Source organism: Gossypium arboreum, chromosome 9 (assembly GCF_025698485.1).
Source record: "Gossypium arboreum isolate Shixiya-1 chromosome 9, ASM2569848v2, whole genome shotgun sequence".
NCBI lineage: Eukaryota > Viridiplantae > Streptophyta > Magnoliopsida > Malvales > Malvaceae > Gossypium > Gossypium arboreum.
In genome coordinates this window covers 87010989-87033103 of record NC_069078.1, presented here as the reverse complement: position 1 = coordinate 87033103, position 22115 = coordinate 87010989, and the positions used below count along the sequence as shown (strand labels likewise).

The 22115-nt window shown below is 29.1% G+C and overlaps 4 protein-coding genes across 4 annotated transcripts; 1 reads left to right on the top strand and 3 right to left on the bottom strand.

The window, feature by feature from the left end:
* LOC108453586 (3-ketoacyl-CoA synthase 11) lies at nt 1-2391 on the top strand. Its single transcript, XM_017751776.2, has 2 exons — nt 1-985; nt 1337-2391. Exons 1-2 carry the CDS (start codon nt 191-193, stop codon nt 2141-2143), a joined length of 1602 nt encoding a protein of 533 aa, XP_017607265.1. The 5' UTR covers nt 1-190; the 3' UTR covers nt 2144-2391.
* Nucleotides 2392-4214: 1823 nt separating this feature from the next.
* On the bottom strand, nt 4215-6797 carry LOC108450224 (uncharacterized). Its single transcript, XM_017747747.2, has one exon. It carries the CDS (start codon nt 6733-6735, stop codon nt 5344-5346), a length of 1392 nt encoding a protein of 463 aa, XP_017603236.1. The 5' UTR covers nt 6736-6797; the 3' UTR covers nt 4215-5343.
* Nucleotides 6798-8999: 2202 nt separating this feature from the next.
* Nucleotides 9000-9796, bottom strand: LOC108450841 (uncharacterized). The gene is made up of 3 exons (XM_053018662.1): nt 9748-9796; nt 9377-9555; nt 9000-9152 (listed from the first exon to the last, which is right to left on the bottom strand). The coding sequence occupies exons 1-3, from the start codon at nt 9794-9796 to the stop codon at nt 9000-9002; spliced, it is 381 nt and encodes a 126-aa protein (XP_052874622.1).
* Nucleotides 9797-17225: 7429 nt separating this feature from the next.
* LOC108449955 (uncharacterized) lies at nt 17226-19275 on the bottom strand. Its single transcript, XM_017747352.2, has 3 exons — nt 18327-19275; nt 18038-18227; nt 17226-17952 (listed from the first exon to the last, which is right to left on the bottom strand). Exons 1-3 carry the CDS (start codon nt 18744-18746, stop codon nt 17423-17425), a joined length of 1140 nt encoding a protein of 379 aa, XP_017602841.1. The 5' UTR covers nt 18747-19275; the 3' UTR covers nt 17226-17422.
* Nucleotides 19276-22115: the final 2840 nt, after the last annotated feature.

Here is a 22115-nt window from a genome sequence, read left to right as displayed (position 1 = left end):
ATTCTCCACTAAGCCTCTTCCCCCAAACTGCAAGCAACTCATTAACTCATTCATACATTTTCCTTCATTTTCTCAGCGAATTCGAAACCGAAAACGCAAGAAATTTTTCATTTTTTCTTGATTCCAGGCAACTTTTCAATCTGGGTTTTGCTTGAATATTCATATTAACTTTGTATTATACATAAAAAAGATGACAGAAGCGAGTAAGAAAAGCATGAATCCGGAACCAGTTCATGTTCAAAGCACAGCTTCGTCAAACGAAACAAGATCAAACAACAATCTCCCCAATTTTCTTCTTTCAGTGAGGCTAAAATACGTGAAGCTCGGCTACCATTATTTAATCTCCAACGCCATGTATTTAATGCTGGTGCCGTTGTTAGCCATTGCTTCAGCTCATCTCTCAACGCTCACGGTCCTTGATTTCGTTCAACTATGGGACCAACTCAAGTTCAATCTTGTCTCTGTTACTTTATGTTCAGGCCTTTTGGTTTTTTTAGCCACCCTTTACTTCATGAGCCGTCCCCGGAAAGTTTATTTGGTGGATTTCGCTTGTTATAAGCCGGAGCCTGAACGGACTTGTACCAGGGAGATTTTCATGGAGAGGTCGGGTCTTACTGGAAGTTTCACTGAAGAGAACTTGGCTTTTCAAAAGAAGATACTGGAGAGGTCTGGTTTAGGGCAAAAGACGTATTTGCCTGAGGCGGTGTTGCGTGTACCGCCGAACCCTTGTATGGCGGAGGCAAGGAAAGAAGCGGAGGCAGTGATGTTTGGTGCCATTGATGAGCTGTTGGAGAAGACTGGTGTTAAGGCTAAGGATATCGGCATCCTTGTGGTGAATTGTAGCTTGTTTAACCCTACACCGTCGCTTTCCGCCATGATTGTTAATAGATATAAGCTTAGAGGCAATATTTTGAGCTATAATCTTGGTGGAATGGGTTGCAGTGCTGGGCTGATTTCTATTGACCTTGCTAAACAAATGCTACAGGTATGTTGAATCTCATTTTTAGGGTTTAGTTTGCTATTATCTGTAATATTCGATAATTGGAGCATTTAAAAGTCGAGTTGGATGAGGATGTTTTTACCTTAATATGATTTGGTCATGCACTTTTGGGGTCCAAGTACAAGGGAAATGTATCACAGGTTAAGAAAATTTGGTGCATTTATTTCTCTCTTACATAGCACATGTGCTTGGTCCTGGAAATTGGCCAAGTAGGTGAACCATATTAAAGGATGACTGCTCCTGTTTTGATTTAGGCCGACTGACTTAGAAGAAAGATAGGTGTTATTATAGTCAATTAAATATGAAAAGCTGAATTCGAAATTATCTGAACCGCAGGTACATCCTAACTCTTATGCCTTGGTGGTGAGCATGGAGAACATTACTCTCAACTGGTACTTCGGCAACGACCGATCCATGCTAGTCTCTAACTGCTTGTTCCGTATGGGCGGTGCCGCGATCCTTCTATCAAACCGGTCATCCGATCGCCGCCGCTCCAAGTACCAACTCATCCACACCGTACGAACCCACAAAGGAGCCGACGACAAATGCTACAACTGCGTCTTCCAACGTGAGGACGACACCAAACGAATAGGCGTTTCCCTCTCCAAAGACCTCATGGCGGTCGCCGGCGAAGCCCTCAAAACCAACATCACCACCCTCGGTCCATTAGTCCTCCCCATGTCCGAACAACTCCTCTTTTTCATCACTTTAGTAGCCCGAAAAGTCTTCAAAATGAAGATCAGGCCATACATCCCGGATTTCAAACTAGCTTTCGAGCATTTTTGCATCCATGCAGGTGGGAGAGCCGTGTTAGATGAGCTAGAAAAGAACCTTGAGCTCTCAGATTGGCACATGGAACCATCGAGGATGACACTTTACAGGTTCGGTAACACGTCGAGCAGCTCTTTATGGTACGAACTAGCTTACTCGGAAGCCAAAGGAAGGATCCGAAAAGGTGATCGGACATGGCAGATTGCATTCGGGTCAGGGTTTAAATGCAACAGTGCTGTATGGAAAGCATTGAAGACCATTAATCCAGCAAAGGAGAAGAGTCCATGGATTGATGAAATTGATGAATATCCTGTTTATGTGCCTAAGGTGGCCACTGTTTCTTCTTCTTCTTCTTCCCAAAAAACCATATAATTTTCATCATTCAAAGGAAGAGAATAGAGAGAAAGAGAGGACTTAATCAGTAATTATTAGAACTATGATTTATTTTTATTTTTTACATGTTTAATTGTGTGTTGATTTGAAGATTAATTTATTCCAAGTTGAAGATATATATATATAATATTTCTTTTCATTTTCATTTTCATTTTCATTTTCATTTTCATTTTCTTTTTAGTGTTATAAAAAATTATTGATGAAATATTGATGTTGTAGAAAACAAATTTGCTTATTTCTTTGATTAATTATTTTTCTTAACCAATTGTTTATTTTTCCTACTATCTCTGCCCAACATTTTTGTTCGAGTCAGTTCACCTAATAAAATGTTGAAATATTTGGGTTAAAAAATAAAATAAAAATTCTTTTAATGAATATATTTCATGTAATTTATTACCTAAATTAACAATTAATCTATTATTTGATAAATTGTTTATTAGATTAGTAGAAATTTAAGTACACAAGATAATTATATTGTTTAATAATAATAATAATTTTAAGGTAAAAAAGAATCTTGAATTTTAAAATTTACTTGTTTCATATTTTTATTTTACTAGCTTCTAATGTCATGTGTGATTTTACATATAATATTTAATTAGTTTTTTACATATTGTACTTTTAATTGTAGTAATTAACGTAAAATAATGTATTTTATTTGAATTATTGAATATAATTTAAATATATTAATTTATCAATTCAACTATTAGAATAGAAAATTTTAAATAATAATTAAAGCATTTTTAACATATTCAATATATAATATGGTTTTACTTTATGTAATTAATGCAAAGTAACATTATGCAAAATAATAACTAATTAACATAAATAACTCTAATATTAATTAAATGATAATTAAAATACTTAAAATTCTATCCTACGATAACTTTATTTTACATAAATAAAATTAGCACAAATTTTTAACTAATAATTGTAAATTATAATTATACAATTTTTCCTATATTTTCAATTCAACTTTTTAACTAATAATTATAAAATAAATATTATAATTATTTTAGATGTGAATTTAATAGTTTGATGCACAAAATCGTGCTTATATATATTATAAATTAATATATTATTTTAAATAATTTTGGATAAAAATAAATATTTCATTTGTTTAAAAGAAAGGAAAGATATAATTTATTTTGAATATATGATTTTTCTAAAATTAAAACCAACTTAATATTTTTAATATTATATTAAGTGATAAGTAGCTACTATTCTATTCAATAAACTTTTTATTAAAAATTTTAAATTAAGCCTAAATTTATTATAGTTTTCAAATACATATAAAAATTAAATGTTAAAAATTAAAATTTCAATGATCTATGAAGTACACCCTAAGCTAACAATTGAATTTAATTAATACCATAATCGTATTTTGGGGACTCAACTACAATATTTTGGAGTTCGGTTACCAATTTATAAATATTTTGGAGTTTGGTTACCAATTTACAATCTAGCTCATTGTTTAATGTTATCCGGTGAAATTAATCCTAATAGTATTATAATATCAGGAAAATAATCTATATTTTTAATTGAAAATTTATTTAAAGCATTATTATCAAATACGATGATAGTAGAGTTTTTTAACTTTACATGCTACTTAAAAAAAACTGATTATTTTGAAGTTATATTTAAACAAATAAAAACTAAACAAAAATACTTGATAAAAATTTTAACTCCATTTATGAGATTAAAAATTTCACATAAAATCCATCAAATAATCTAACCTTATAACACTTCTAGAATATAGGCATAGTTTAAGAATGCTTCTCAAAAATGCTTTTGAGAAAAAAAAAAACATTTTTGAGAAGAAACTAAAATTTCTGACTTGGCAACTTTTTAATTTGGGAGAAATATTTTTTCTTTCAAAAAACAACTTGTTTAAAAATATTTTTGTCTCAAAAAGTATATTTTCTAAAAAAAAAAAAACCACTTTTAACTAACATTCTTATCTGGTAAGTTTAAATGGTCTTTAATTTAGGATACCCAAACAACAATAGAGGACATCAGTATCCAAACACTAAACAATGGCATAATCATAGGATAAGAAAAATTTGTGCATTTATTTCTCTCCTACATAGCACATGGGACTGACAATTGGCCAAGTAGGCCAGCCAAATTGAAGTATGAAAATGTGCTAACAGTCAATCAAGTATGTCTGCTCTTGAATTTAATAGGCCAACTGAGTCAAAGGAAAGACAGGTTATAGTCAACTAAAAATGAAAAGGTGTCACTCCTAAATTCCAGCTGTCCTCATAATTATTATTTCGTGAACCCGAAATTATCCTAACCTCAATTTCGAACCGTTTGATATGTTGTTGAAGTACTAGTGACTGTAATGCTATGGTCCAACTTTTATAGGTGCAACCCCAACTCTTATGCCATAGTGGTGAGGATGGGAACATTACTCTCAACTGTTGGGAACCACCGATCCATGCTGGTCTCAAACTGCCTGTTCCATATGGATGGTGCTGCAATGCTCCTCTCAAACGGGTTGTCTGATTGCTGCCACTTGATTACCAACTCGAACTGGTTGTCTGATCGCTGCCACTTGAAATACCAAGTCATCCACACTGTACGTACCCATGAAACGACAAATGCTACAACTGCAGCTTCCAATGCGAGAATGACACCAAAAAGATCGTTGTTTCCCTCTAGAAAGGCCTCATGACCGTTGCCGGAGGAGCCCTCAAAACCAACTTCACCACCCTGCTCTTCCCATGTCTGAACAACTGTTTTCCATCACTTTAGTTGAGAGGAAAGTCTTCAAAATGAAGACTACGCCATATACATCTCAGATTTCTAATTAACTTTTGGGCATTTTTGCATCCAAGCAGGAAGGAGAGCCACGTTAAATGAGCTCAAGAAGAAGCTTGAGCCATGGATTGGTGCATGGAGCCATCCAGGATGACACTTTACAGGTTCAGGAATATGCCGAGCAGTTCTTTGTGGTATGAACTGGCTTACTCCAAAGCCAAAGGAAGGAACTGAAAAGGTGATCTGACATGGCAGATTGCATTCGGGTCTTAATTTTTGTCCACCTCAAAAGAATTTTAAAATGGCAAACCATAACTGCCAAGACATGCTTAAATCCTAATTCTAATATAGCGATGCTAATTCCTAATCTTGAACACAATCTTAAAAGTTGATATTGCTGAATTTGAATGAGCATATTAATTGCTTGCATCTCCAATTCTATTAATGGAATCCATATATGCTCCTGAAATCGCCAGTCTCAGTTTCGTAAGGAATTTATTTTCAGAATCACTACTTGAAGACGAACAAGGCAAAGCCTTAGCAGCGATAAGAACGAAATTCTCTACATTTCCAACATTGATTTCATATAATTCAGGGAAAACCTCCCGAAATTCATGTATCAACTTCTCGTAATACGATCTACTTCGAGGGATCACATTAATAACAAAAATCCCGGATTCACGAAGAACCGATCTAGCAGCCAAAAGAACATCCCTCCTAAAAAATTCTATTGGGGGAGCACTAACACCATTTCTTGGATCATCAGAATCCAAATCAACCATAATAACATCAAACTGAGGAACGATGTTACCAACAACATCTCCATGTGCAAGTCGGTCCATAAATTCCATACCATCTCCAACATGAACCTGAACTAAATCTCCATCCTCCAATCCAAAGTACTTGCGAGCAACCCTTAACACCTCTTCATCAACCTCAACACCAACAACCTCAAAGTCCAGTTGTGTTTTCAAAAACCCAACTAGAGCTCCACCTCCAACACCAAGACATAAAGCTTTAGGTCTTAACCCGGATTCAACATGCTTTTCAATGCACGACCCAATCAAAGCAAGACTAGCCACCATTGGCACCAAATAAACATGCACCAAAAGCCCCAAATCAGGGCTAAACTCTATACTATTGCTTCCTATATCAACTGAATCCAAACAAGAAACCTTGTTGGGCACAATTCGAATCTCTGTTTGAACCAAATTAGGCATCCGTTTAAACCTTAATCTCCTCCTAAATTCCCTACTTTGATCACTAACCTCTATCTCAACATCTTCAACAAGCATTTCACCAACAAAATTCCCAATACATTTCTCTAAAACTAAGCTACAAACAATATTATCCTCATAACACAAAAAGGGTACTTCCAAGTTTACATTACGGAAGTAAATTTTAGGAGATAATGCAATTACCAGTGGTTTTAGCGAAATCTCCAGGTTGTTTAGGGAATCGGGATCGATCCAACGGCGGTAAATGCAAGATGAACTAGAGCCGTTGATGATTGGTTGTTGTTCTTGTCCGATTAATATGAGGCGTTGGATGTTAGGGGAGGAGAGGAGGAGTTGGAGATGACCGGACTCCGTCGTGAAGATCCAGTCGGACTCGCGGTGCTTGGGGACGATCATGGCGGCGACACTGGGAATGAGAGGAGAGGAGGGCTGAATCGGTGAGTCGAGGACAGCGATTCGAATGAGTGGGGAGGCAAGTGAGGGATTGAGGGTGGGATCAGGGTTTGGGATGGCGAAGGAGAGGAATCGAGAGGGTTGTAGTGTTTCCAAGATGGACATGTCTACCTCCATTTTTGTTTTAGATCGTTTTTGCAGTGGCTTCAACTTATATAGAAAAACAAAGGTATAATTATGAATTTTATCTCTTATTTTATAAAATTGATACATTAGTCTTTTATTTAATTTATCTGAATTTAGTCCTAGGAAAATTAAAAGGTTAGTCCAGTGATGGGTAATATGAACTTTGATTGTTGATTTTTGCCGTGTGTATAAATTGTTACTGATTTTTATGTTAGGTCTGATAGTGTGTATAATTTGTTAGAATATTATGAATGTGATATAGATGCAATTAATATCATAATTATTTAAATAGAAAGAAATATATCTTTTATATTTTTTAATAAAGTTAAAAAAAATTAGAAATGGTCGATTGAGTCTTAACTCGATTCAATATTGTACCATTGTAGGAGGTAGTGCGCTGAAACTCAGTATAATCTTATTTAAGAGTTGTGGGGATGAACTATAAGTAATTTTAGACATTGTATAAAAAAATTAGAAATATTTTACTTAATGGTTGATTTCAATATGCAAAATGTGGACAAAGATATAAAGGAGAATCAAATAATACGGTTTATCAAAGAATAAGGGTGTTTGGTTAAAAATATATATAAGATTATTTTAGGTAATAAGATTACGACAATATAAATTTAGGAGATGAGATGTCAAAATGTAATATTTCAGTATTTGGTTGATAGAATCTAAATATACAAAGAGGCATATTTTACTAAATTATCCTTGTTATAGAATTGTTCTTTTAATTTAATCCTTAAAATTGAATTTTGTTATAATATAATGATATGACATTATGAGATTATTTCATAATATCACTTGAAATTTTAAAATTTATATAAAATCTAAAGTGATATAATCTCATAGTGTCCTATCACCATTCTTTAACAGAATCAATGTTTAACAATCAAATTATAAAAAACTCCTAAGTTATGAGACTAATGTATACCAAAAAAATTCAGGGATGAAGATAAAAAAATTACTAAAATTAAAGGCTAAATGTTAATTTCTCTCTTAAAAATATCACCTTGAGCCCAATGACACTTGGGCCTCGAAAAGCATTCTTCCGGTTTGTTTGCCGGCTTCTATGGATCACAATGTAGTGGGAACACATAAACCAAATACAACCATTAATATAGACGTACAACTTATAGAAGTAATAAAATTAAAATGTATAAAAATATTAAAATAAAATTTTAGTTGAGTAGCAAATCAAAGATTTTACTAATACAATTAGTTCGGGTTTAAATCTTAATAATATAACTTATTTTAATTATAAAAGTCATTTCTTTAATTTTTCTAACCGAGTTAATGACCCATTTAAAGATGACACCAATTTAATCATAAGCCTAAATAATAGTATATGTAAATATATATATATATATATATAATTGATGAAAATAATAAGGTGTGCATAATAAAATTAAAATGTTTAAAAGTATCAAGATAAAACTTTAGTTGAGTTGTAAATTAAAGGCTTAACAAATGCAATTGGTTCGGTTTCAAATCCTAATATATGCATATTCTTATTAGTTTTTTAAATAAAAAATATTAAAGTATTCTCAAATAATATAAATTATTTTAATTAAAGGAAGGACATTACGAATTAGTGACTTAATTGAGATTGACACCAACTCAATTAAAAATTTAAATAATAGTATGGACATAAAATTTAAATAAATATACCTATATTCAATTACTTGTAAATTTATTGAAAATTATAAAATTATAAATTAGTATAATTGAGGGAGAATTTGTAATTTAATTATGATGTCTCCGGTATTTTGGTATCTATCAAAATTTGAATAAGATGAATACAAAATTAAATGTTAGGCTCATGTGCAATATATAATACATGGCCTAAACGGTTTTCCTAAAACCTATAACTTCTTTAATATATATGAAATTTAATAAGTTTTTGAATTTAAAATTTCAAATTATAACTTCTTTAAATAAAAAAATAAAAAGAAAGGGTAGAGTTAAAAATTTTGAATTGTGGGGTAATTTTTTTCAAATTAAAGTCATAACGATTAATGCATAATATTAATTCTTAATAAATTGATATACGATTAAATGTAAAATTGTTACAAAACTATTGAAACAATAGCTAACCGAAAGGTACATCAAATAAATTCAAATAACACGTACCTCTTTTACAATTTTCTACTATGTTTTATCATGGGTTGAAACAGTTGAATTATCTTCTCTTTATCAATGTTGTTAAAAATATATTTCTTAGCATATGTAATCAAACAACCATTCATCCATTAATCTCCAATTCGATTCTTCAAACGATTTTTCACAATTTTCATCGTATAAAAGACTCTTTCCACACTTGTTGTAACAACTAGCAAAATCAATGCTAACTTAATGAGGCAATATACCAATGGATAAGCAATGTTATTTTTTGTATCAACCATCTTCTTATAGCAAGATCTTGAATTCCTTTCAAATTTGATAACTCTCCATTTGATCACATGTCAATAATGTATGTCTCCAATTGATTATCAAGTGCAAGAAATTTAACCGGAGAAAAATCAGATGAATAAATTTGATAAAGACAAATCAACTTCTATTTGTCAATAGGTGCAAAACCCTCATTAGGACATAAGTAAGATACACATAATAATAGTTTCGTATTTACTTCATTGAAACAAATGTTAAGCTCTTGAAGTTGTATATCTATAATGGTATAAAATATCTCCACATGATAATAATGCATATTAGTTACCTTGTGAGCTTTCCTCCGTGACCTTCCTCTGTCAACAAAGTCATCATCCAGATTAGGAACATCAATATCGTGCTTTTGACAAAAGGATGATACTTTTGAAAATAACAAAGTCCATCCATCTTCTTAGAGCTTTTGTAATCGTTCTTTTAAAATCCTTACCAATAGGATGACATTAACAATATCTTCATATTTTCTTTGAAGTGCTTCTTACAAATTATTTGTGATCCCTAACACATGTCTCATTAAATGCAAAGAAAAAACAAATTCAAATGAATGCATCAAACCTAACAATGTATTAGCTTTTGCCTTTTGATTAGATGGTAATCCAGACATTTATTATAATTTCAAGTAGATTGACTATCAAAGTGAACATGATGATTATGCTTAAAAGCGTATCATAGTGTGATCCCCAGTGAGTATTGCCTGGTTGAATAAGAGTTCTCTCTTGTCTTGATCCTCGTCCAGAACAAATTTAAGAATTGGACAAGGCCTTTTGAACTTCAAAAATTTAAAAGTATTAAAAGATTGATCACCTTTCTTAAATAAATTTTAGAGAAAAATAAGAATTTGAGAGGAAAGTGATAATGTTGAAAGAAAATAAAAGGATTTGAGATTTTGGAGATTTTATAGTGGGTGAAGAGATATTCATTTATTTTTATATAAATTAATTTTTTCATAAATTTTGGTTGGATTAAATTTTTGTGGGAATTATTTTTAAATTTTTGTGGGGACAACTATATTAAATTAAAATATATATAACTATTTTTTTTTCTTTTTGGGGTCAATTGACCCCACAATCTTTCAAGTGGTTGAATAGAAGTAAAGAAAAACACAATTTTAAGAGTTGAATAGTAAAACTATAAATGAAAATACGAAATGTCATTGTATTTATCAACTTGAAACTCTAAACCGCGACTTATTGATTGGGTATTCACTTTTCTAATATCATAGATTAAGTTTGAATCATAATAATATAAAAAAATTATATATACCAACTTACAAGACCAACGCTAATACATAATTAATATAGGATCGACGGCTTCTATTTAGGATCGTGACATCCTCCCTCCTTCAACAAGGGTTTATCATCTCTTAATGTAACATCATTAATTCTCTCATAACATACTTATATCACAATCTACATTAACCAAATTAATATTATCGATTGTAGGAGACGATATTATCTATAAGAAGCAATTGTTAGAATTATAAAATAAATTTAAAATAAAATCTAATAAATCAGGATCTATCATATCAAATTATCAAAATAAATCAAGAATAAAATTAGATATGAAAACATACCTAAATCCATGAATTACTTGAAGTTTTTCTAATTTTGAGGATTTGATCTTCCAAATATTTGCTCTCTTTTACTAAAGATGAGACATTAGAAAAATATCTTGTATGTAATTAATTTGGGAGCATAATCTTAATATTTATAACATTGTCATATTAGTTCTAATTCCTAATTAGCCCATCATTAATTAGAATTTGATTAGAACTCAATTACTAGAATATCTACACATATTTGACCCATACTTTATTTAATAATTAAAACCCAATAAAACTTTAACTAAATTAGATCACTTTTAATTTGAACTAATTTATCATTATAATAAATAATAATATATAATTACATTTATTATATATATGATGTCTATATTTTTAACATCAAACCCATAAGTTTAAAAGGATCTTCACAACGCATGACAAAATCTTCAATGTTAATCCAAGCCAGCTTTATCATGGAATTATCAACTTTGATATCCCACCTGCAATATATTATAAATATGTAACTATATATTATTGACATAAACTGATCAAATACAGATTACATCTAAAAGAAAGATGAAAGTGGGTGGTTGCTTGATTTGCAAGATGCAACCTGGATTTAATTATAGTTTATTGCTTTGAAAATGTTATCATTATTAGTTAATTATTATCAAGTACTACAATTTTACAAAAGGAACCTGATTTCCACTTCTGACTTGTCTTATTCTTATAGTTAATCATTAATATTTTAACAAATTAATTGCTCAATTTAACATTAATAATTGCTCTCATAAAATATTTTTTATTAATTGAGAATGTTGATATATATATATATATATATATATAATAAAAAATCAAGTTATTCTTCATAAAATATAATTAGTATAAAAATTCTAAAGCTAATTACTAATATTACACTAATACAAATGTATATATATACACGAAAGACACATAGTCACTTTTTAATTTACAAATAAGAACATAATGTGTTTCAAATAGCATTTAAATTCACGTCATCCTGTATTAATAGTAATATTAATGTTAATCGAGTTAAATAGTTAATCTAATATTGTATTAAAGTTTTTAAATATATTAGTATAAGTTATTCTCGTAAATTAAAGAATAGTTGCATCGTCGTATTTTGTTGGTGTGAATTGGTGGCGAATGCCACCCAACTATCCTATGCATTTAGGTACCCTTCTTTTAACTTATTTGGGTTTTGTAGATAATTTTATTTTTCAACTGGAAAAAACAGAATTAATTTCTCTAATGTTGAAGTAATCTACCATTTTCAATGTTTTAATTGATTTTTGGAGGAATATTCTATTATTCGGTTTCTTTTTAAATATTATACATTGATAATTTCTTTTTACATATATTATCTATTAACTCAATTATATTTTTTTATATGTTGTTTGTTATTTTGGTATAATTCACGTGTATTGGTAGACAATTCTTGTTATTTAATCAGAATGAGGTGAACATTTTTAACCAATGGGTAGATTTCATATGGCGATCAACCTTTATTTCTTTTTAATCTGTTTTTTTAATAGTTTTAATGAAATTGTCATTAAAAAATTAACGGAATAATGTGGAATTTCATATGTGGATTATTTTTAATAAGATGTAATTTATTATTTAAATAATTCAATAAGATAATTATACGAGGAAATAATAAAATAAATAATATATTAAATTAAAAAAACTCTTAATTTAAAGGAAATAAATGAAATTATCTAAAAAATAACTTAATAAAAAACTTCTCAATAAACATAAAAGATTGAAACATTTCAAATTAGAAAAGAAAAATTGAAACATTAAATTTATTCATTAAATATGTTAGAAAAAACAAATTGAAAAAAAAGAACAAGTGTTGATGGCAAAAAATAATACTCAAAATACAATTAAAACTATTTTGACAAAACATATAAATATTAATAGCTAAATTTTTCATTAATCCTTAATTAATAGATGTTTTAATTGTTGTTTAATTAGTGTAAACATTTAAATTTTTAAGAAATTGGTGGAAAAAGTACAAGTACCTAATCGAGGAGAAATATTTTTAGGTACCACATTGTCAGCTAAAGTACAGTGGAGAGTTAATCAAATTTTCTTTTTAACGAGGAAAAAGGTACAAAAAGGAAAAAAAAATCAGCCCCCTAAACTTTTCAAATCCTGAATTGAATTTAGCTGTTACCACGTTTTAATCTATAAAATTTTGTAACATTGTAAAACTAAAAGAAAAAGGGAAAATGACAAATTATAACAGAGAAAAAGTGTTTCTTTCAAATAATTGATGTACGATTCATTAAAGAGTTAGATTCATAATTATTCATCTATTTAATTTTTTTACCTTTCAATGGTTTACATTAAGGATAAAATAATATTTAGTCTTTAAATTTAATAGTTTTTTAAATTGATGTTTAAACTTTTTGTTCTTCGTTAATTTTAATTTATTAATTTAACTCCTGAACTTAGATTTGTTTAAGGTATGATTTGGTATTTTGAAATTATGCCATGCCATCACTCAATAAATTTTAAAAGTTGTAGATAAAATATTATTTTTAAAAAGATTTCAAGCGATTATGTGGCATAATATCAAAATGTCACATTATCATACATTAATGGAATTTGGTTTCATGGACCAAATTAAGAAAATTTATCAAGTTCGAGAAGTAATGTCGACCAAAACAAATTTAAAGATCAAAATGAAAAAAAAAAAAAGATAAGCTATACCCAAGGTCATTAAACTATTAGTAAGATAAAAAAAAGTTATAAAATGGTCACTAAACTATTTAAAAGTTTTCATTTAAGTTATTGCATTGTTAAAATCGTTGTTGTATAGCATTTTTTGTTCGCAACGTCTATACCAATCGAAAGATATTCTTCCCCTTCTCTTCTATAGTTTTTTTTTTTCATGAAATAGTTTCGAACATCATGAATTTACAAATCAAAATCCAAATAATTTTCTTCTCTGATCTTCAACACTTTTCGTCAAATCAACTTGGATCTGAGGTATGTTTTTCTACTCATCGACGAGTACCGATCCACTATACTGATTGTCAAATTACAGCGTGAAACTCACTAGTTGGACTTTAAAAAAAAAAACTTAACAGCCCAATGATTGAAGTAAAAACTCTCGAATAGTTCAATGACTATTTTATAACTTTTTAAAAATAAGTGACCAAATGTAAAGTTACTAATAATTTAATGGAGTTGAATGTTATTTATCCAAAAAATTATCAAATTCAAGAATTGAATGTGGCTTTATCCCTTTACCTTATAAACAATTGAAAAGAACAAAGCAAAAATGAAACAAGTTTAAAGAGGGAAAGAGACCAAAACAGGACCACATGTCACCAATATACAAGACTCCATAGACGTAGTGGATAAATAAGGAAAGAAACTTAATGAATAGATTCAATAAAGCTATATATATATATATACACACATATGTGTATATATATAATATTAAAAATTAATATAACGTAACATTTTCTAATTTTATTAATTTTATTTATAAAAATTTTAAAATTTCTTTGATAATGTATGAAGGAAAATGGTTGAAAGAAATGTTAATATTTGGGATAATGTATGAAAGAAAATAAAAATAAATTTATTTTATGCTTATAAAAAAATCATTTATTTTATTTTATTCAGACCATTTTGTGGGAAGAAAGCTAATAGTTGGTGAGGGGTTGCTTTCATGAAGACGTTATATTATTACTATCCAACTTGGGCAATTTGCTTTTGATTATTTTTCCTTTGTAATAAAGACAAAAAGAAAATAAAAATATAAAATAAAATAAAAAGGAAGAAAAGGATGACCCACCAATCCATTACCAAACCTAAAAAACCAATAAATGGAAAATTAAATATATAAATATTAAATACCATAAAAATAACATTAACACAAAATATCTCAAATTTTATATAATAAAAATTATTAACATATCAAAATTAGAGTAACAATTTCATAATATTATATTTACTTAATAATCTGAAAATATGTAAATTTTAAATATTTCAAACTCTATAATTTGAATTCATAAAATAACATATACTTATTATGATACATTAATATATATATATATAAATAAAACATTAATTTAGAAATATTCTAAGTTTACTTATAAAATTTAAATTTTTGGGTCACCGTTACATTGAAAACAAGCTTCGGTATAAAAATTATTGATTAATGGCCCACGACAATGATTGTGAGATGTATTATTTTTCTTATAAAAGTAACTAAAGCATTAAAATAATTAAACAAATATTTTTCCTTAAACAAATTGATAAATGGAAGAGTTGAAAATGTCAGCAGGCTGGGGATTAAACAAAAAAATTATTTTTAATTTTATTGTTATTAGTATGAGAGGTAATAAATTTAAACATGGGAATTTTTTAACTTAAAATAATTAGAATAGTAATCACAGTCGATGTAATTATACGGAATTTTAATTTTTAGATATGTTTTGTGTCGCGAAATGTAATTATTTCTTTAAAAAAATTGAAACTCGATAAAGCTTTATCTGCATAATTTTCAATTTTAATACGAAATGGAGAGTATTTAAAGTGTTTCGACGATTACTTACAATAGTTACCTAAACATGCAATATATATCTATTTACAAGTATACTCATTCAAAGGTTGTGTTATCTCCAAAACTTGAATGTTCGGTTGAAATTTGAAAAGATTTTGATAAATATTAGACTCGAAAAATAAGTTTTGACAAAAACTTAAGACTGTTTAAAATATGGACTAGGCTCGAGCTTCAATATTCAGAATTTAATCCATTTTGATTAGTTTTCAAATTTATTTTTTCCGTTTGTTTATATATTATGTAACTTTTATCATATAAAAATATTAAATATACATTATTATAATATAAATAGTAAAAAATATTAAGTTAATTCTGTTTATAAATTTAATAAATGAATAAATTTATAATAAAAGTAAAAGATATATATTTTGAAAATGAAAAATAATACAAACATATTTAAATAAATTCAATTATTAATATGCTTGAATAAAATTTGAGATACATATTTTAGATAGAAATGGAATCGAACAATTATACTAATATTGATACTATTTATGAGCAGAAGCCCGGGCCACCTAAATTGGAAAAATTAACTTTTAACCTGTTTATAATTTTCATAAAAGATTTCAATTTTTTTAAAATTCTCCCTTACGCCGAGCCCAAAGGGTTCTATTCTTATGAATTTTTCCCCTAAAAATGCCTTGTTTTTATCGAAAAAGAAAATTATAATTTTTTTTTTCATATTATTAAACCAATTTTTTGAACCCAATTTTCACTTCTTCATTTTGTTGAAATTGTTTGAAGATTGAACTATCTGAAAGCCACCAAGACAGTCAAAATAGGAACCTTCAACATTCAATCAATGGAAATTTGCACACGTGGAATAAAGAAATAAAATTTAAAAATGCTTTTCGATAAAATCATAAATAAATATCAGGAAACTTAGGAAAAAGCATTTTGATTACCAAGTTGTAAGCAGTCTTTATTAAAATTTTAAAAATGTAATAAATAAAAGTTTATCTTTTTAAAATATTTGCTCAATATCCATCCACTTTGTTTGATGCTCGAAGAATGAGACTCCACGAGGCCTCCTTTGGCTTTTATATGCCGTCATAAACAATTACCTCGTTAAGCATTTAAAAATAAAATAAAAACTGAAATCCAATATCCTAAAAAGATGAGAAAAATAAATAAATTATAGTGAAAATAATAATAATAAAGTTGCATACTCCATTGTTCCCTCTCAAGCAACAACACCTACCAAATTTGCACATAAATAATCAAATAAAGGCGAATCATAAAAGACTTAACAATGTGTTTCTGATTTTCACTACATTTGAGAATTTTTTTTTTTTACTTTCTTTAAGGTTTATTTCTGCTCTCCATCCCTATATTCTTTTATGTATTTCAATTTTAATCCTTTTACTTTGCTTCTCATTAACCATGTTGAGGAATTTTACAACCCAATTTAGAATCGAAAATCTTACAACACCATATTCAATATTTTATTTGTTTATTTGGTTTTTCATGTGTGTAATATTAACTACTTGAGCAACTTATTTTTAAATGTCATGTAATTCAATTTAACTATATTAATGGGATATAGAGACTAAATTCATAAGACTATATTATTGTACATTTGAAATTTAGTCACCTATAATAAAAATTAATTTATTTATTTTTCAAATTAAAAATATAAGTTGAATTATTATTACTAATTTTTCTGTAAATTTTAAGTTTATTATTTTATTTTATTAAATGACTACTAAGTAATTTTTTATTTTAAAATCATATCATATAATTTTTAAAAATAATTACGACGTTAACAATTTAATCTCAATTTTGAAATCTAAAAACAAAACAAAAATTAAATTCTGGAGTATAAAATTAAAAACCAAATTCTAAGTGAAAATATAGGGACTCAAAGCTTATTCTACCCTTGTAATCTTCTGAGAAAATTTTACTTGTTTTTTTAATCTCTATTTAATTATTTTTATTACAACGGTTCACGGTAATAGATTTACTGCCTCTTACAAACGAAAGAAAATTGTACGATTATACGATTATACGATTATACGATTTTTTATATTATCCAGATTTTTTTTTATTTTTTATAATCCGCTGAAAATTGTAACAAAATTTTTTTACGGCTTCTCCTTGAACAGAGAAGCCAATCCGGTGACGATCTTGGTTCCTCTTTCTACACTCTTCGGTTTGACCGCCGGCGGCTGCCACGTAGGGACCGGATTCTCCGGTAATTTTATTTCGCCGGAATTTTCCTCCGATAAGGCTGTTTTTTCCTCGCCAAAAATTAAGTCTAGCTCTCCACAACCAACGGAATCGATTGTTTCTTTGACATCGGTTTGGGCTGAAACGTCATCGGTTTGGGAAGAGGTTCTGGTGAATTGAGATAGCCATTTGGCTCGCATGTACTCGGTTTTCCTCCAAGGAGGTAGGTGCATGCCTTTGTTTTTCAAGCTCTGTTTGGCCGCTTCCGATACGATCGTAACAATCCGGTCGAGACGGTCCGGTTTTCCGACGAAAATGAACGGCAGTGATTGGACGATCGCTTTGTAAGTCCCGGTTGATCGCGCCATCTCAAACTCCGATCTGAAATCAACGTCGATCAACATTCTCTCCCCTTCCATAACCACATCTATATACTCATAATCACCTAAAATAACAAGAAATCAAAATTTTAATTACTTGTTTAAGATTACATTTTCAAATTTTAGAATAATCTAGAAAAAAATAGTTACCGGCAGGGAAAGAAGGAGATTTGTCCCATTTTGATTTGCAAATTGAAGAGTTATAGCCAAGTGACAGTAAACCGTCGGTCACGATCTTCCTCAAATCATCTTTCCGTTTACAGTTTTTATTCTTTTCAACGATCACCGCCGTGTCAGCTAAGAGGTTTCTCTCGACCACGGTGGTGCATTGTACCAGACTCTGAAATTAAAAATTTTCAACATTTTTCTGTTAAATTTTGTTGGAAAAAAAGGGGGAAATAGGACTGTCATTTCTTTAATTTTTTTAAGAAAGATTTACCTTGAGAGTTTCGCAAGTATCAGGCGGTGATCCGTTGGAAGACTCACTGAACTCATCAAACTCGTCATCGGAGCTATCGTTGCTGTTACCATTAAAGCAATTACAGCGGTTACGGCCGTACTTAGCTGGAGGCGGCTGCGGTGGCGGTTGCTTGTCGTTGTGGCTATCTTCTATGAAATTTCGAACCATTTTATCCAAACATATCGAACTCGGCTCGAACTCAGTCGTCCCATCTTTGTTACTAAAATGAGTTTCACCAATACTCGACTTCTCCGCTGCTGATACTCTCAGAACGCTCGGAAACTGCCGGTCGAAGAGCCTTTTAATAAGAGATTTAAGCACTGGCTTGACCGGTTCTGCTCGAGCCGGAGCAGTTTCTTTCCCTGCCCGTGAATCAGTGTCGATCGGCTGAACCTTCATCGGAAAAAAGGTCAGAGCTTCTCTTCCCTTCTTTCGGTCTAAAACTCTAAAACCCTCCTCACTTCTCTGTGTTCAGTTCTAATCAAAATCTTGAAATCTTAAAAACTCAACTAAAAAATCTAATCAGTTAATGACTCCGGTTACATCTGCATGTACATCCCAAAAAACAAATCAAACGAGAAAAAAAAAAAAAAATGCATATTAAGTAGCCAAAACATAAGAAGCTGCTTTAGCGCCAAAAGAGCTAGGTTTCTTCGTGAAAGACGTGGCGACGATGATCGGAGATGCGAACATAGCGTATAGAGAGAAAATATCTGTTCGCCGGAATATACATTCTCCGGCAACGGTGAATAGGGAGCTTTTTCTTTCTTTCTTTCTTTCCTTTTTTTTTTTTTTGGATGATGGGAAGAATGAAGGGAAAGATAATCTGCCCGTGGCCTTTTCTAGTAGAGCTCGAAAATTTATTTTCATTTTTAATTTTTTTTCCTCTGTGAAGGCTGACTTGGACTTAGTAATCCCCCCTTGAATCCTGCGTGGCATCATTTATCCTTAATGACGTGGGTTAAATATTAATTTCACACGCTAAAGGAAAGTGAAATTATAATGTTGTCCTTTCCCCCCCACAGTCCCACGATTTTCGGTGGTATTGGGAATTGTAAGGAAATAAGGCGGGGGTAAATTTGAAATTTAAGAAAAAAACGTGAAGGGCAAGAAAGGAAGGGGCATGAATTTTTATTGTGAGTGCAGTATATTATTTTGAGAGGTGTGCGCCTAACATTTTGCGACACGTACTCCATATACAGAGAATCTATCATAACCTTGATCTTGGACCGTCGGATCATGATTATTTGGTTTAATGCTGATGATCAGTTTTAGTGGGGGACGTATCCATGTACCCTTTTTTTAAGTGTTTTATTTTAATAATTAATAGAAATTAATTAAAGATAGAAGCTAATGGTTTTAGAATCGAAGCACCAGGGGAACGGGGTAGTCATTAATATTCTATTTGATTGGTTTGTTGAGTTTAAATTAATTTTTGATTTAAATTAATCAATTTATAATTACTTACGAGTCTACTTAAATCATATTTATGTATATTTTATGGTTCATAAAATTAATTATTTCAAAATTAGCAACTATTCCTCTTAATACTGTTTTACCGATTTACTATTATGCTCAACATTTCTTTTGTCTTATATTACAACTCTTTTACAATTCTTTTTATGAAATAAAATCCTGATTTCTTTTTCATTAATAGAATGTTTGAATAGATTTATGAAGACAAGTCTTTTATTGTTTGAATATGGCAGTAAATAGAACTGTTTAAAAGATAACAGTAAGCAAAGAAAAGTACAAATGTTGTACCATGGAAAACAAAGAAAATATTGTTTGGGTAAAGATGAAATAAAATTGTAGAAATTATGAGAAAAGAAATAAATAAATTTATAGAAATTAAGGTTTATAGTTAGCATCATGATATAAACAATTTAAGTTCTGTTTGGTAAGAAAATTTGAAAAATAATAAAATTAAAAATAATTGTTAATCAAATAATAAGTTGTCACATTAATAAGATTATTGGTGTAGGTTTTGTATGATTGTGGTGTTTTAAATTTTATATTACAATAGTTAGTGTTTCTCTAATAATATATACAAATTTGAATATATACCTTTCTCTATCTGGGTGTTTAGCTTTTATGGACTGCCATGCTTTAATCATAGTTAAGGAATAATATAATAATTAGAAATATATTTTTATACGATTGGGGAAAAAGGGTGGTCCAATTTATAAAAATAAAAATAATAATAATAATAAAGTCTTGGGGATAGGTCACATGAAAATGGGGTAGGAAAGGTACAATTTGATAATGATAGGTGACTCAAATTGCTAATAATTTAGTTGAATTCATGTTAAGATAAGAAGGAAATGAAGATCAAGTCAAATAGTGATTGTTTTTATATAAATTAATTAATATGTATCGCATTTAGGGAATGGATAATATAATATAAATATATATATTTTAGAGAAAGATATAAAGATAAAAAAACTATAAGATATTTGTAATTTAAAATTAAAAAATAATAATAATTGTAGTCATTTGTCAAAATCTAGAGTAATTTTCAATTTTGTAAAGTCTAGTAAGATGATAGAAATTAGTAATCAAACCTTTATTATTTACTATTAAAATTATTTTAAAACATTTTATATTTTATTAAAATAAACCCATTTGATCCAATGGATTAAATCCAAATTTTGAGCATTATATAAAGGAGAAATGGATAATAAAAAAAGTTAAGAAAAATGGGGAAAAAAAGGTTAAGAATTTGATAGAAAGAGTTTGAATGAAGATTCTTACAACTCTTCATATGTACGCTTGTCTGGTCATTATCTTCAATGTTGTGTTCATAAAAAGGCACCAAATTTAAGACATGACATTATTTAGTGTACGACTTATCTCTTTTTTCCCTTTTAATTATTGATTTGTGTGTGAAAGAGAATTATTGGGTACAAAAGATAAAACTAAGCATAATTACACTACAAGTGCTTTTAAAATTATTTTATCAATTATAATATTGGAGAAGTTAAAATTTTTATTTTTAATTAGGCACTAGAAAAATTAATTCCCAAATTCTAGAATTTCCGAATCCGCCTAAATCATTCACCATAAGTTTTACTAATTTCCAAATTAAGGACTAAATGGCATTTTCTTGTTTGGGTGACTAAAACCCAATATGATTATGTTAGAAAATACTCAAATTGCTATTTTAGTGTTATTAAGTTAATAAATTCAAGCAAACATGTCCCTAAAAACGATGGGAACAGAAAGAAACATAGAGTGAGTTCGTTGGAAATATGTATATATCATTTTAGTTTTTAGTAAGTTTAAGATGCATGAATTCAGAGAATATTTTTAAAAAATTAACTTTGTTTTTAGAGAATTTTAAAAATAATTTATAGGCCGATTGAGTCTTAACTCGATTGACATGAATATTATTATTAATGTAGGAAGACATGGGTTTGAGTGCGTTGAAATGTATTACCCTGCTATATATAGGTTGAGGAAGAGAAAGTTTTAAAATTTATAAAAATAGAGATTTTTAGATTAGGTCTCTACCTTTTGTCTTCTTTTTTGAATTATTTTACACATGTTCATTCAAGCCGGGTAAGGTTAGGGTAATTCAAATAGTCTAATTTACTATTTTAATAATAATTTTATATTAATATTTATATATTTTTATAATTAATTTAAGTTGAATCGGCTTAACCAGAATTAAAAGAAATACTATGTCCCAAATTCATCTTAAACGAATAGTTTGGACAAATATATAAAGTAAAATTATGATGGAAGAAGAAAAATACAAAAGGTATA

Bases quoted from the DNA above. Each gene is read 5' to 3' on its own strand.
- LOC108453586 (XM_017751776.2), top strand. From the start codon at position 191: ATGACAGAAGCGAGTAAGAAAAGCATGAATCCGGAACCAGTTCATGTT. The intron at 986-1,336 runs GTATGTTGAATC...TCTGAACCGCAG, and splicing joins TTGCTAAACAAATGCTACAG to GTACATCCTAACTCTTATGC.
- LOC108450224 (XM_017747747.2), bottom strand. From the start codon at position 6,735: ATGGAGGTAGACATGTCCATCTTGGAAACACTACAACCCTCTCGATTC.
- LOC108450841 (XM_053018662.1), bottom strand. From the start codon at position 9,796: ATGTCTGGATTACCATCTAATCAAAAGGCAAAAGCTAATACATTGTTA. The intron at 9,556-9,747 runs GTTTGATGCATT...TATTTTCAAAAG, and splicing joins AAAAGCTAATACATTGTTAG to TATCATCCTTTTGTCAAAAG. The intron at 9,153-9,376 runs GTAAATACGAAA...TGCTATAAGAAG, and splicing joins TTAACATTTGTTTCAATGAA to ATGGTTGATACAAAAAATAA.
- LOC108449955 (XM_017747352.2), bottom strand. From the start codon at position 18,746: ATGAAGGTTCAGCCGATCGACACTGATTCACGGGCAGGGAAAGAAACT. The intron at 18,228-18,326 runs GTAAATCTTTCT...TTTTAATTTCAG, and splicing joins ATACTTGCGAAACTCTCAAG to AGTCTGGTACAATGCACCAC. The intron at 17,953-18,037 runs GTAACTATTTTT...TTGTTATTTTAG, and splicing joins ATCTCCTTCTTTCCCTGCCG to GTGATTATGAGTATATAGAT.